This window comes from Balaenoptera musculus, chromosome 3, assembly GCF_009873245.2.
Source record: "Balaenoptera musculus isolate JJ_BM4_2016_0621 chromosome 3, mBalMus1.pri.v3, whole genome shotgun sequence".
In the NCBI taxonomy this organism is placed as follows: Eukaryota; Metazoa; Chordata; class Mammalia; order Artiodactyla; family Balaenopteridae; genus Balaenoptera; species Balaenoptera musculus.
The window spans coordinates 39,845,091-39,860,567 of NC_045787.1; the positions used below are offsets into that span (position 1 = coordinate 39,845,091).

General features: G+C 39.0%; 1 protein-coding gene across 3 annotated transcripts in view; it reads left to right on the forward strand.

Moving 5' to 3' along the window:
* Nucleotides 1–15,107: 15,107 nt before the first annotated feature.
* NDUFS4 (NADH:ubiquinone oxidoreductase subunit S4) overlaps nt 15,108–15,477 on the forward strand; it is a 123,983-nt gene continuing 123,613 nt past the window's right edge. For all 3 annotated transcript variants that reach the window (XM_036848367.1, XM_036848370.1, XM_036848368.1), the window contains exon 1: nt 15,108–15,225. In XM_036848367.1, coding sequence (XP_036704262.1) covers nt 15,128–15,225 — 98 coding nt within the window. In that variant the 5' untranslated portion in view covers nt 15,108–15,127. The remainder of the gene's footprint in view (nt 15,226–15,477) is intronic.

Sequence of the window (15,477 nt, forward strand, 5' to 3'; positions counted from 1 at the left end):
CCTACCTCCTAGAGAAATGGAAGTAAAAATAGAAATAAACAAATGGGACCTAATGAAACTTAAAATCTTTTGCACAGCGAAGGAAAACTTAAGACGAAAAGACAACCCTCAGAATGGGAGAAAATACTTGCAAATGAAGCAACTGACAAAGGATTGGTCTCCAAAATATACAAGCAGTTCATGCAGCTCAATTACAAAAAAACAAACAACGCAATCCAAAAATGCACAGAAGACCTAAATAGACATTTCTCCAAAGAAGATATATAATTGCCAACAAATACATGAAAGGATGCTCAACATCACTAATCATTAGAGAAATGCAAATCAAAACTACAATGAGGTATTACCTTTCACCGGTCAGAATGCCCATCATCAAAAAATCTACAAACAAAAAGTGCTGGAGAGGGGGTGGGGAAAAGGGAACCCTCTTGCACTGTTGGTGGGAATGTAAGTTGATACAGCTAGTATGGAGAACAGTATGGAGGCTCCTTAAAAAACTAAAAATAGAACTACCATACAACCCAGCAATCCCACTACTGGGCACATACCCTGAGAAAACCATAATTCAATAAGAGTCATGTACCACAATGTTCATTGCAGTACTACTTACAATAGCCAGGACATGGAAGCAACCTAAGTGTCCATTGACAGATGCATGGATAAAGAAGATGTGGCACAGATATACAATGGAATATTACTCTGCCATAAAAAGAAACGAAATTGAGTTATCTGTAGTGAGGTGGATGGACCTAGAGTCTGTCATACAGAGTGAAGTAAGTCAGAAAGAGAAAAACAAATACTGTATGCTAACACATATATATGGAATCTAAAAAAAAAACAAAACATGGTTCTGAAGAACCTAGTGACAGGACAGGAATAAAGACACAGATGTAGAGAATGGACTTGAGGACACAGGGAGGGGGAGGGGTAAGCTGGGATGAAGTGAGAGAGTGGCATGGACATATATACACTACCAAATGTAAAATAGATAGCTAGTGGGAAGCAGCCACATAGCACAGGGAGATCAGCTTGGTCCTTTGTATCCACCTAGAGGGGTGGGATAGGGAGGGTGTGAGGGAGATGCAAGAGGGAGGAGATATAGGGATATATGTATAGCTGATTCACTTTGTTATATAGCAGCAACTAACACAACATTGTAAAACAATTATACTCCAATAAAGATGTTAAAAAAAAAAGAATTTAGTTTCTGGGATGTGATGGACTAGGCTTCATATGTTGTTTTTGTCACTTTCTAGTAGTATCCAGGTTGTGCAAATTACTTTGTCCTCTGTAAAGTGCAATATTCTCACATGCAACACAAAGAAAACGTAGTACTTCAAAGGGCTGATTAAGATTAAATGAAACATGTAAAGCACTTAGCACATTATCCAGTACATAGTAGGTTTGTAAGATATACTTTTTAATTTTTAATAGTGCCATAGCAGAAATTTGTACAAGGTACAGTGGTGGCATAAAGAAAGACTGTTGTCTACCCTTTGCATGGTGGGGGGAGGGGTGACTTCAAATGAAAAAAGAAATTAAGTTGGATCTTGAAGGTTGCACTAGACATTTCTAAAAGGATAAGATAGTATAAAGGGTATCCAAGAGAAAAAATTCACAGTAGTTTTGGATACATACAAAGATACAATGAATGCTTATAATTTTTTTGGCTGCCCAGGCTGTAAATCTCCTTTGTATGTTTGGGAAATTACTACCTTCTGAATATTGATGAAAGGTGGAGACTGCCTTTCACCAAGAAATCTGAAAATATCACATACCCTTTCCCAGCCCTCTGTGCAGCTAGGATATAAGCATGTGACTCAGATTCAGGCATTCAGACACATTTGCTCTGGATTTTGGAGAGGAAGTCATTGATACGAAGAGCCCAGGGCAGTGGAGAATCCATTACAGAGACAGGTGGCAGTACTAATGGTAGTGATACCCAGTTTTCATGAACAGCAGTGGCCATGGTTCCAGCAGTGGGATCTAGTATCCAGTGATATACAAAACAGCTGTGCATCTGTATCTATCATGGCCATGGTAGGGTCCTCAGTGGGCTAGTTTCTGCAGCATGTTTTGCTTTAGTCCTGCTTTCTGCCTAGCCTCCTGTGCTGTTGCCCTTTTGTAATTGAGCTCAGTTCTCCAGGCCTCCTGTGATTCTATCTGCTACCCAATATGTTTTCAACAATTTCCTCTTCTAAAGTCACAATAGGTTTCTGTTGCTTCCAACTAGGAATCCTGATAGACAAGACCATAGAGCAGGGTAAGGGAGAGTGTGTGGTAGATGTGGGGCTTTGGATCTTGAAATTTTAGAAGTGTGGTATGCTGAACTTTTTCCAGCTTCTCTTAGATTTATTCCTTGACTTCCCTGCTCTGCCATTTCATAAGGAACAACCTCTCCCAGGTTCTCTTGACTTCGAGCTTCCAGGTGGGTTCAGTTAATGGGAGGTACTGGCAGACTGGAGGGCAAGTTGGATATTTATCTGCCTCCCCTCTCCAGCTTGGGGGGTGATGTCTGGCACTTCTTCCATCATTCTGTTCCAGTTCCTGTTGGCTTATCTCTCCCTCCCTGGTCCCAGCTCCTACTCAGCCTCCCTTGCTATGGTTTCAAAGCCCATGGATCACCCCAGCTTTGGAGCTCTGGTCACACCACTTACTCCCTGTGGTCCTTAGCCCTAGGGGTGACAGCAGCTCCTGCTGATTCTGATATCTGACTTGTCTCATAATCTCCCTTGTTTGGCTCCTCAGCAATTCCATCACCTGTGTAAACAATTCCCTGAATTAAATTTCCTCTGTTTGAAACAGTGGTTTCTGTTTTCCTGGCAGGACATTGACTGATATGTATGTCAAGGAAAGCCTCCTTGAAAGGTGACATTTGATCAAAGACTTATGAGAGGAGGGAGTTAGCCATGTTGATATGTGGGGGGGGAGTGTATTCCAGGCAGAAGGAACAATCAACGCAAAGGTCCTATGGTGAGAAAATGCCTGGTATGTTGAAGAAAAGAGCAGAGTGAAAGAGAGAATACTAGTAGGTGAGGTAGGAGAGGTAATGGAGCCCGATCATCTCTGATGGAGGGTTTCGATCAAGGGCGTATCATGAATTGCCTTATATTTTAAAAGGACCATTGTGGCAACTGTGTTGAGAATATACTATAGGGGACAGAGACAAAAGGAAGTGATGCTCAAAGACTCTAGCAGCATTCTAGGCAAGAGATGATGGTAGCTTGGACCTGTGAGCTAGCAATAGAGGTAGTGAGAAGTGATTATATTATAGTTATAGTTGAAGGCAGAGCCAAAGGAATTTATTAGGGTGAGAGAGAAAGAGAGGAGTGAAGGAGGACTGTAATGATGTTGCAATGTCTAGCTAGGGATATACAAAGTGACCAGAAGTCTTCTGGCATGGCAGTGAGAAGTTATCTGCCTGTGTTTCTCTAATAGCTACACAAATTTATTTTCCTTAGGTTCTTCTGGACCTCTTCCAATGTCAATGGACATTGAACAGTTGTTCAACTGTTGTTGAATCTCATGTAGAGGGACTTTGTGGCCACTCTGTAGTATGGAATCATCTTTCAGAAATATTCCAAGATGTTTCAGAACTAGTGTTCCAAAGAGAGAGAAGGGAGTTAAGGATAACTCCATAGTTTTCAGCTTGAACAACTAAAAGGATAAGGTTGCCATTAGTTAGGATGGGGAAGGCTATCAGATTTGGGGGGCAGATCAAGAATTCAGTTTTGGACATTTTTAGCTGGTGATATCTATTAAACACCTAAGTGAGAAAATCAAGTAAATAAGTGGAAATACAAATCTTTAATTCATGATAAAAGACTAAGCTGGAGATAAAGGTGTGGGAGCTATTGGTAAATAGATGACATTTAAAAGCTATGGGACTGAATGAGGTTGTCAAGGGAGAAGAAAAGAAGACCGATGATTGAGACCTAGAACACCCCAACATTAACAAGTTTGGGAGAGAAGGAGGAATCAGGAACTGGAGTCTGAGAAAGAGCATATAAACGAAGTGGGAGGAAAACCAGGACAGTATGGTGTCCTGGAAAGCAAGTGAAGCAAGTGTATTGAGGAATGAGAAGTCAATTGTGTCAAATGACATGAAGTCTGAGAATTGATAATTGGCCTTAGCAACATGGAGGATATTGGTGATTTTGACAGAACAGTTTTAGTGGAATCAAAGCATTGAGAGAATAGGAGAATTGCAGACAGTGTATAGAGACAACTATTTAGAAAATTGTTTCAGAGATGTGGCAATAGTTGGTGGGATAAATTGAGTCAAGATAAGTGTTGTTTTTGAAAATGGGAGAAATGATGACATGCTTGTGAACTGAGAAGGATGTTCCAGGATATAGTGAAATATTTATGGTGTGGAAGAGAAGAGACAGAATTACTGGGGCAATGTCCTCAGGTAGGTGGTTCAGGATGGATCTAGTGCACAAGTCGAGGATCACCTTTAGATAGGGGCAGGGATAATTCATCCATGATAACCAAGGGAAGGCAGAGTATGTAGGTGCAGCTGCTGATAAGTGATATGTTGATGGGTATCTGGAGAATGGCTCTTCTGATTAATAAAATTTCTCAGTGAAGCAGGAAAGTCACCAGCAAGAAGTGAGGATAGGAGAAGAGGTAACAGAGGTTTGAGGAGAAAGAAGAAGGTGTAAAAGAGTAAATGGGTTAGGAATACATGAATATAGAACATAGGAAAGTTTAATATGATTGGCAAGTAACATTAAGAGCCAACTTGAGGTTTGTGATAAAGTGAGACAAATCAGTATAGGTTGGTGCTTTTCCCCAGTTGTGTTCAGTTGTGTGCAGGGGCAGGATAGAAAGACAGGTGAATTTAACTTAGGTGGCAGTTTTGCTGATTACAAGAAATAGAGAGAGGGGCAAGGGAGTTATGAGTGTAAGCAAGGAAATGTTCATAATAATTGGCCGTGGAACTTAATCTGGGTAAGGGGGGAGACCCACCATCAAGGGAGTGGTGATAGGATCAATGGATCGGCAGTTCTTATGGAATCAAAGGATGGCTGGAGTATCCAGGCTCCGTCCACCTCATTATTTGCTCATCATAGGGCTCTTGTTTTCACGGTCTGAGTCTTCGCATTTGCATCTACATAGCAGGATGACAGAAGAAATAAAGAAAAAGGGGGAGGGCGGGGCAAAGAGGTGCAACTACTATCTATGTTTAAAGGAGGTTTCCCAGAAATTGTCACATGATACTTTTTTCTTACGTTTCTTTGCTCAGAACTTGTTACATGGCTATTCGTAGCAATAAAATAAAATCTTTATTCCAGAGACCAATAAATAATGGCTTCTATTACTAATGAAAAAGAGGAGGAAATAGGTTAGGCAATTACTATATTCCTTTGCTTCTAAAATGCGCATTTCCCCACATTTTACCTCTCTGAAATCAGGATATATAATATAGTTGGTATTGTGTCATGGTTTAATTGTTGCATTTTTTTGTACTTAATAGTACAGAAAATAACGATGCACTTTACAGTTGATGACATCCTATATTGGAAGAAAGATAGGAGTATTTTGCCAAGACAGAGAATACTGGATGGGACAGACAGATTTGCTCTGGGTGAAAGAAAGGGAAGAAATACAATTTGTTTGGTTTTCTACATGTTAAGTTTGAGAATGACCCATAAACACTTGAAAATTTAGGATTGGAACTCCAGATTGTGATGGGGCATGTGATCAAATTTATGTGGGAAAATTCCTCCAATTTTTTTGAATTTTGATTGTTTGTACCCTTTAATTTCCAAAAACAATTTCAAGTGGTATTTCTTCTCTATAGGTAGAAATTATTTCATTTGTTGCCAAAGCCTCAGCAACCCTGCCAGATGTCATAATAATTTTATAAGATGATAAGGTATTAATTCAAGATTTTCAATTAAATTAGCAGTGAGAAATAAAATGTGATTTAAAATATTAGTTTGTAGCCAATAAATGATGGTGGAATTTTTTCATGTCTATAGTGATTGCATGTGAAACTTCTGATAGAAATGTCTGGTTTTAATTTATTTTCTTCTGGATGCTTTATTGAAGACCCATGTGTAAAGGGAAAAAATTAAAACCAGACAACTTCAGATCCACTGTAAATTTCACATGGCCTCAGAAAGACTAAACTAAATGTTTCTTTTGGCCATCATGCTTGAAATGCAAGCAAAAAGTAAAATCAATTCATATTTTAATACTCCTATTTGAAATAATAAAATAGTATTTGGACCTAGATACTTATTAAGCCTAGTGGTAGAACCTATGGTTTGGGTGAAATTGTTAAAAATATAAATGCACACAGCAAATTATTTGTGTTCCAAGTTCAGGCCTATATCCTGTATTTGAAATGTGAGAAATAAGGAAATGAAAGGGGTTATTAAAATTCTTTTTTTAAATGCAAGTCTAATAAATGGTAGATTTATGGTTTCAGGTCTTTTGCCAGCAACACTGGGCCCCTACCCCTAACATCCCACGAAGGTCTTCAGGAAATGGCACTTGATCAAAGATGAAATATTAGAAACCAATAAGATCTGTAGACCTGAGTGAAAAATCCCTTAAAAGCAATTTGTACAAGCTTTTTATGAGCAAAAATAGCAAAAAGAAAAGGCTCTCTCCCCTGATTTTTGATATATATTTTAAAAATTTATTATTTATTTATTAGATTTTTGATATTTTTAAAGTTCCAATTATCTTCATTCATTCATTCACTCATTCATTCATGTATTCTACGCTTTCTTTGGGTCCTACTGTGTGTCAGGAACTAGGCTAGGTACTGGCAAAATGATTAGCAAAAACAGATATGACCCTTGTCCTCAGAGAACTTACTTTACATTCTAGAGAAAGAGATGATTACATTGCATTAAAATCACAGCATGCAATCCAATCCAAAAATGGACAGAAGACCTAAACAGACATTTCTCCAAAGAAGGTATACAGATTGACAACAAACACATGAAAGGATGCTCAATATCACTAATCATTAGAGAAATGCAAATCAAAACTACAATGAGGTATCACTTCACACCGGTCAGAATGGCCATCATCAAAAAGTCTACAAACAATAAATGCTGGAGAGGGTGTGGAGAAAAGGGAACCCTCTTGCACTGCTGGTGGGAATGTAAATTGATACAACCACTATGGAGAACAGTATAGAAGTTCCTTAAAAAACTAAAAATAGAACTACCATATGACCCAGCAATCTCACTACTGGGCACATACCCTGAGAAAACCATGGTTCAAAAAGAGTCATGTACCACAATGTTCATTGCAGCTCTACTTACAATAGTCAGGACATGGAAGCAACCTAAGTGTCCATCGACAGATGAATGGATAAAGAAGATGTGGCACATATATACAATGGAATATTACTCAGCCATAAAAAGAAACGAAATTGAGTTATTTGTAGTGAGGTGGATGGACCTAGAGACTGTCATACAGAGTTAAGTAAGTCAGAAAGAGAAAAACAAATACTGTATGCTAACACAGATATATGGAAAAAACAAAAAGGTTCTGAAGAACCTAGCTACAGGACAGGAATAAAGATGCAGACGTAGAGAATGGACTTGAGGACACAGGGAGGGGGAAGGGTAAACTGAGACGAAGTGAGAGAGTGACAGGGACATATATACACTACCAAATGTAAAATAGATAGCTAGTGGGAAGCAGCCGCATAGCACAGGGAGATCAGCTCGGTGCTTTGTATCCACCTAGAGGGGTGGGATTGGGAGGGTGGGAGGGAGACGCAAGAGGGAGGAGAAATGGGGTTATATGTATATGTATAGCTGATTCACTTTGTTATACAGCAGAAGCTAACACACCATTGTAAAGCAATTATACTCCAATAAAGATGTTTTAAAAAATGCATTAGATAGAAAAGGAAAAAAACAAATCACAGCATGGGAGGTGCTCTGAAGGAGAAAGATATGGTGCTAGGTGGGTCTATAAAAAGAGGAATTGACATGGTCAGGGAAGTCAGAGAAGTAATTCTTGTGTAAGAGCATCAGTAACAATATTTTTGGTTGTAGGATATCTAACAGATGTAGGCTTAAACAATTAAGCCAGTTTATTTCATATAACAAGAAGACTGGAGGTGTTTTGATCAGGGTTGATTCAGAAGCTCAACAATGCCATTAAAGCCCTAGGCTTTTTCCCTTTCTCTGCTCTTGCATCCTTTCTTGTTGACTAGGCTCTTATCTGTCTCCTTTTGCTGAGATGCCATGGCTCTAGGCATTATGTCCTCATTCAACTGCATCCAAATGCAGGATAAGAGACCTTTCCCATTGCGTGTCTCTTTTTTTCAGAAGCCTTTTTTTCCCAGAAGGAATTTAAGATCCCTTGGCCTTGGACATGTCCATGTGCTAGCTGCAAGTTGATGGGAAAGCAAGTATACAACATGTTTTAGTCTCTATAGTAGGAATCAGGCTCTATCATCAAGGAAGGGGGAGGTGGGAAATGCTTATAAGATACCTACATTTTCTACTGCAGGGAGTGACTCTCAGGCTGTGATCTGAAGGGCAAGGAGGATGACTAGAGAAGAGGCAAGGAAGAGCACTCTAGTAGATGACCATTTGTGAAAGGCTCTGGGGCATTACAGAAAGCCAGTCAGTGGGCTAGAGAGGAAGGAAGGTGGGAGACAGACCATGTGGAGCCTGTCAGATCAGGTGAAGGGATTTTGTCTTTATCCTGAGGACAATGGTAAGCCACTGGAGGGATTTATACAGGTGACATGACATGTGTTCAATTCCAGAGTGGTTATACGTTGGAGGCCAGAATGAATGTGGTAACCCAGTAGGGGCCATTGCAGATCTCCAGGTACAAGGGAGAGTAAAATTATATAGTTCACTAATTATTGTAAGCTAAGTAAAAATATCTTCATTTGATTAATTGCAGAAATAGAATAATTGTTCCCAGAAACAGTACTGTGAAGGTAAGAAAAAGTTTGCCACCATCAGTGGAAGGAGATTGACCTTCTTTACTGGAGGATTTTCTCCCATATTTTATAATTCATATTTATCATAAGTTCATAAAGTGCTGAAACTTACAAAAACGGTAAGGAGGAAAAATAAAGTGGGGAAGACGTATAGAAAGCATTGGGGTGGGGTGAAAAGTTTAGACAGGGTGGTCAGGAAGGACCTCACTGAGAAGGTCACATGTGAGCAAAACATGAAGAAGGGGAGAGAGAGAGAGAGAAAGAGAGAGATAAGATTATTCCAGATACCGGGAACAGCATTCTAGCCACAGAGAACAGCAAGCACAAAGGCCTGGAGATAGAAGTGGGCCTGGTGTATTCTGAGAATATCAAGGAGGCCAGTGGGTCTAGAATGCAGTGAGTGAAGGGACAGCAGTAAGAAGTGAGGTCAGAGAGACTTTAGGGTTCCTAGTATACATGGCTTTATATGTTATAATAAGGCCTTGGTTTTTACTCTAATTGAGATAAGAAGTCCCTGAAGGGTTCTGAACAGAAGAATGGCATGATCTGACTTTTGTTTCAATAGCTTTGATTGCTATGTGGAAGCAATTAGAAGCCTTGTGCAAGAATCCATGAAAGAGGTGATGGTGGCTTGGATCAGAGTATTAATGTAGAGGAAGGAAAAATAGTCCAATTCTGGATACATTTTAAAGATTGAGGGACTTCCCTGGTGGCGCAGTGGTTAAGAATCTGCCTGCCAATGCAGGGGACACGGGTTCGAGCCCTTAGTTGCCGCGAAGCAGCTAAGCCCGTGCACAACAACTACTGAGCCTGTGCTCTAGAGCCCGCGAGCCACAACTACTGAGCCTGCGCGCCCTAGAGCCCGTGCTCTGCAACAAGAGAAGCCGCCATGATGAGAAGTCTGTGCACTGCAATGAAGAGTAGGCCCCACTCGCTGCAACTAGAGAAAGCCCATGTGCAGCAGCGAAGACCCAATGCAGCCAAAAATAAATAAATAAATAAATAAATAAATTAATTAATTAATTAAGAAAAAAGATTGAGCTGAAAGGTAAAAGAAAGAGAGGAATTAAGAATGCCTCCAATGTTACCACGTGATCCAGCAATTCCACTTCTGGGCTATATCTGAAGCAAATGAAATCACTATGTTGGAGAGATATCTGCACCCTCATATCTATTGCAGAATTATTTATAATAGCCATGACATGGAAGCAACCTAAGTGTTCACCAGTGAATGAAAGGATAAAGAAAATGTGATACACACGCACACACACACATACACAATGGAATATTATTCAGCCATAAAAAGATGGAAACTTTTAAATTTATTGCCATTTGTGACAACATGGATGAAACTTGAGGGCGTCAGACGGAGTAAGATAAATACTGTATGAAATCACTTATATGTGGAATCTAAAAAAACCAAGGGACTTCCCTGTTGGTTCATTGGTTAACACTCCACGTTCCAAATGCAGGGGGCAGGGGTCGGATCCCTGGTCAGGAACTAAGATCCCACACAGCACAGACAAAAAAAAAAAAAATAGATAAAAATTAAAAAAAAAACAAAAACAAAAACAAAAAATACCGAACTCAGAAACAGAGTAGATAGGTGGTTTCCAGGGGCAAGGTGGAGCTGGTGAGAATGGGGGTGAGGGTGGGAATGGATGAAGGTATTCAAAGGGTACAAAGTAAACTTCCAGTTATAAAATGATTAAGTTCTGGGGATGTAATGTACAGCCTTGTGACCATAATGAATGATATTGTATTATATACTTGAAAGTTGCGAAGAGAGAAGTTCTTAAAAGTTCTCAGCACACACACATACACAAAGGTAACCGTGTGAAGTGATACATGTATTCACTATTGTGGTAACTGTTTTGCAATATATGTGTATATCGAATCGTCACAACGTATACCTTGAATTTATACAACGTTGTACGCCAGTCATATCTCAATAAAGCCGGAGGATAAAAGTGACTCCAAAGATATTATGAATATCCAAGTCTGGAATATTAATAGCATGGGATCAATTTTTAGGAGCATCTGTTAAAGTCTTCCACAATTAGTATTCTCCCCAGAATATCATTTGGGAAATGAAGTAAAAGACATTGAGTTAAAAGCTATGCCAACCTATTGAGGAGTCAGATAAGGTTAGATAGTGAGTACTCGCTGGTAGTAAAACACGTGTTTTAGGTTGCTATTTTGTTTAGCAATGATGAGCAGCTCAGGAGAATTCTGGTCACCATGCATGAGATGCCAGCAAAAGTTACCGTCAATTCATATTTTAATACTCCTATTGCAATAATAAGATGGTATTTGGACCTAGACATTCTATTAAGCTTAGTGGTAGTCTATAGTTTAGGTGAAATTGTTTTAAAGAAATGCACACAGCCAGTTATTTCTGTTCCATTCTCAGACTTATATCCTGTATGTGAGGTCAGAAAGAACTCATGTATGGGCAGATGAGGGAATCCAGCAGCAGGTCAGTAAAACCAGAGATTCTATAGGAGTATATTATTGGCAGTGCTGGTTTTGGATCATGGGCTGAGTAAAAAGGCAAAAAACGCAGACAGTGGGGTTTTGCTGAGGACTGCAAGCTCATAGAAGGAAGGGACTGGAGTAGGTGGTATGTGGAGAGGTTGGCTTTCGATCAATAGGACTAGAAGCAGGGCTATAGTAAGTTGTCCTTATGAACATTCGGACGGATCGTAAGTTTCTCCTTAAAAAAGAAAACATATTTATAAAAATTTAATCTAAAATCAAAGCCACCTTGGCCTTAAAATCCCCCCAAATAGAGAACCCAGAAATAGCCACACATAAGCACGGCCAACTGATTTTTTGACAAAGGTACAAAAGCAATTCGATGAGAGAAGAACAGTCTTTTCAACATATATTGCTGAAACAATTCGATATCCACAGGTAAAAAACTGAACTTTGACCTACAATTCACACCTTATTAACTAAAAACTTAACTCAAAAACGAACTCAGAGAGGATCATAGACTTAAATGTAAAAGGCGAAGCTAAAAAACCTTTAGAAGAAAACATAGGAGAAAATCTTCAGGACCTAGGGTTGGTGAACAGTACCTAGACAAGACACCAAAAGCACAATCCACATAAAAGAACAAGAAACAACGTGTTGGCATGGGTATGAAGAAAAGGGAATCTTTGTGCACTGCTGGTGGGAGTGTAAATTAGAAAGCCATGGAAAACAGTATGGAGGTTCCTCAAGAAACTAAAGATAGAACTACCATATGATCCAGCAATTCAACTTCTGGGTATTTATCCAAAGAAAATTAAAGTGCTAATTTGAAAAGATACATGCACCCCATGTTCACTGCAGCAAGATTTACAATAAGCAAGACATGAAAGCAACGTATGTGGCCATCCATAGATGAATGGATAAAGAAGATGTGGTCTATATATATACAATGGAATATTACTCAGCCATAAACAATAATGAAATCTTGCCATTTGCAATAACATGGATGGACCTGGAGGGTATTATGCTAAGTGAAATAAGTCAGACAGAGAAAAACAAATACTATGTGATTTCACTTACATGTGTAATCTAAAATACAAAACAAATGCACAAACAAAACAAAACAAAAACAGACTCATAGATACAGAGAACAAACTGGTGCTTGCCAAAAGGGAGTGGGGAGAGGGAACAGACAAAATAGGTGAAGGGGATTAAGAGGTACAAACTTCCAGCTATAAAATAACTAAGTCAGGATATAATGTACACATAGGGAATTTGGTCAATAATATTCTAACAACTTTGTACAGTGACAGATGTTAAGCGGTCTTCTTGCTATAATCATTTCATAACGTACAAAAGTATCGAATTACTATGTTACACACTTGAAACTAACATAATATTATATGTTAATTATAATGCAACAAAAATAAATAAGTAAAACACGGAAGCAAAAGAAAGCATAATCCATAAGTTTAAAAATGACTAAACTGGACTTCATCAACATTAAAAACATTTACTTAGCAACACACCCTGTAAAGAGGATGAAAAGACAAGCTACAGATAGGAAAAAATATTTGTGAACCACATATCTAATGAAAGACTCATATCTGGAATATATAAAGACAAAATGTAACAGTAAAAAACAAATAATGCAACTAGAAAATGGGCAAAATGAGACATTTAACTGAATAGAATATTCATAAAGGCAAATAAGCACATGAAAAGATATTCAACATCATTAGCCATTAGAGGAATACAAATTAAGACCGTGATGACATATCACTACACACCTATTATTTATGTTAGGTGAACTGAAATTAAAAATAGTGACAATACCAAATGCTGGCAGGGATACGGAGAAACTGGATCTCATACATTGCTGGTGGGGATGAAAAATGGTACAGCTTTTCTGGAAAATAGTTTAGCAGTTTTCTTAAAAAACTAAATATACATTGCACTTTTGAGCATTTATCCCAGAGAAATGAAAATTTATGTCCACACACAAACCTGTACATGATTGCTCATAGCAGTTTTATTTGTAATAGCCCCAAATGGGAAACAACCAAAATATTCTGCAACAGGTGAATGGTTAATCAAATTGTGGTAGTTCAGATATATATACCATTAGTTTTGTTTTTTGGCAGCATCTGGACTAATACACCATGGAACACTACTCAGCAATAAAAAGGGATGAACTATTGTTAAATGCAATAACTTGGATGGATCTCAATGGCATTATGCTGAGTGAAAGAAGCCAATTTCAAAAAGTCATATACTGCAAGATTCCATTATATAACATTCTTGAAATACAAAATTATAAAAATGGAAACAGTAGTGGTGGCCAGGGGTTGGGAGGTGGGTACTACTGTGACAGAGTAGCACCAGGGGAAATTTTTGTGGTGATGGAATAGGTCTGTATCTCGATTGTGTTCGTGGTTTCATGAATTGACACATGTGATAGAATGACATAGGACCATATAAACACTTTATATCAATGTCGGTTTCCTAGCTTAGATACTGTACAGCAATTATATAAGATGTAATCAATGGGGGAAACTGGGTAAAGGGTACACAAGATCTCTCTGTACTGTTTTTGCAACTTCCTGTGAAATCTATTTCAAAATTAAAAGTTTAAAAGAAAATTCCCTCTGAGACATCTCTTCTTTCATCTTTCTGTGCATTTCCTCTTTTCCTGGACATGGCTTTCTCTCTCTTTGGTGCTAGGTGCTATGGTGCTCAATCTCTTTCTTTTCCCCTTTTCCCTATGTATTGAGTTTTCTTTTAATTGGCCTTAATGCAAAACCAAGGCATTCCCCAACCTCCTGTTAATCCTATTCTTTTAATAAAGGTTACGTTTTAACTTGCTTAATTTTAAAAGCAGCAACGTTCTAACTCTAAAAAAAAATCTTTTAAATAACAAACCCCACAAAGTAGTCTGCTTTTCATTTTATAAGCCACAGTTAATCATTGTTCTTAAGGTCAGTAGCCCACAATACAAACATGTTTCCAACAATCGCCTCAGAAGATAATTTTTGTTTTATATGTCTGATATCTATGGATTATGATCACACATTCAGGATTTACTGGGAAAAGAGTGATATAAAATATTATGTTCCGTTAGTTTTTCATATAAATACACACATCAAAAACATAATCCTTTGCCAGGCCATGTGTCTAGATTTTTCATTTGGAAAATATGATCATTATAACTATCAACTACAGAACACCAAACTGAATACAGCCCTTTCCTGAGGTCTTGCAAACTTAATCTGGCAACACTTTGGAAAAGTACTACTTAAGGTTCTCAAGAACCCAACGAGCCCTCTGGCTCTTCCAGTGGGCTCAGCCCTAAATATTGAGTCCTTTGAAAAAATTATGAGTTGCAGGTGTTTAAACTTTCAAGTGTTTTCTTTTGGTCTCTTCATTAACTGCTAAGTAACCAGTCCTTAACAACAAAAAAGGATTTTACTTTATGAGGATGATCTTTACACTTAATGCACTTCTGCATTTTTCTTCCGTCCACTTTCCTTCTTATCTCTTTCAACCAAACGTTTCCCCTCTTTTCTAAACTCCATTATTTAACAAAACACCAAACAAGGATAAAATTAACCCAAAAAACCCACTCCGTTGCATTGCGGTTCCATTGGCTTGAAAACGAAGGAAGTTTGTCCCTTGCGGTGATCCGTCCTAGTGTTTGCCTGCAGCAAGATGGCGGCGGTCTCAATGTCAGTGGCGCTGAGGCAAGCGTTGCGGGGGAGAAGGGCAGCGGCTGTAGCTGCCGTTTCCGTTTCCAAGGTTCCGACCAGGTAACAGCATTGTGAGGCTTCTTCAAGCTTCTCGGGTCTCTCCACTTTTGCGGAGGTCTCTGCTGCTGGGTCCCGGAGAAGGCCTCGGGAAAACGTCCTCTGCTGACCCTTTGCTCGGGAGAGGGCGGGCGGATTTGGGACTAGCTGCGACCTGGGGAAGCTTGGCCAGGCCAGCGGGGGCGTGAATGCGGGGAGGGGGGAGGAGTACCTCTGGTTTCTTGGAAACTTGGACTGCTGCTGTGAGGGGTATGT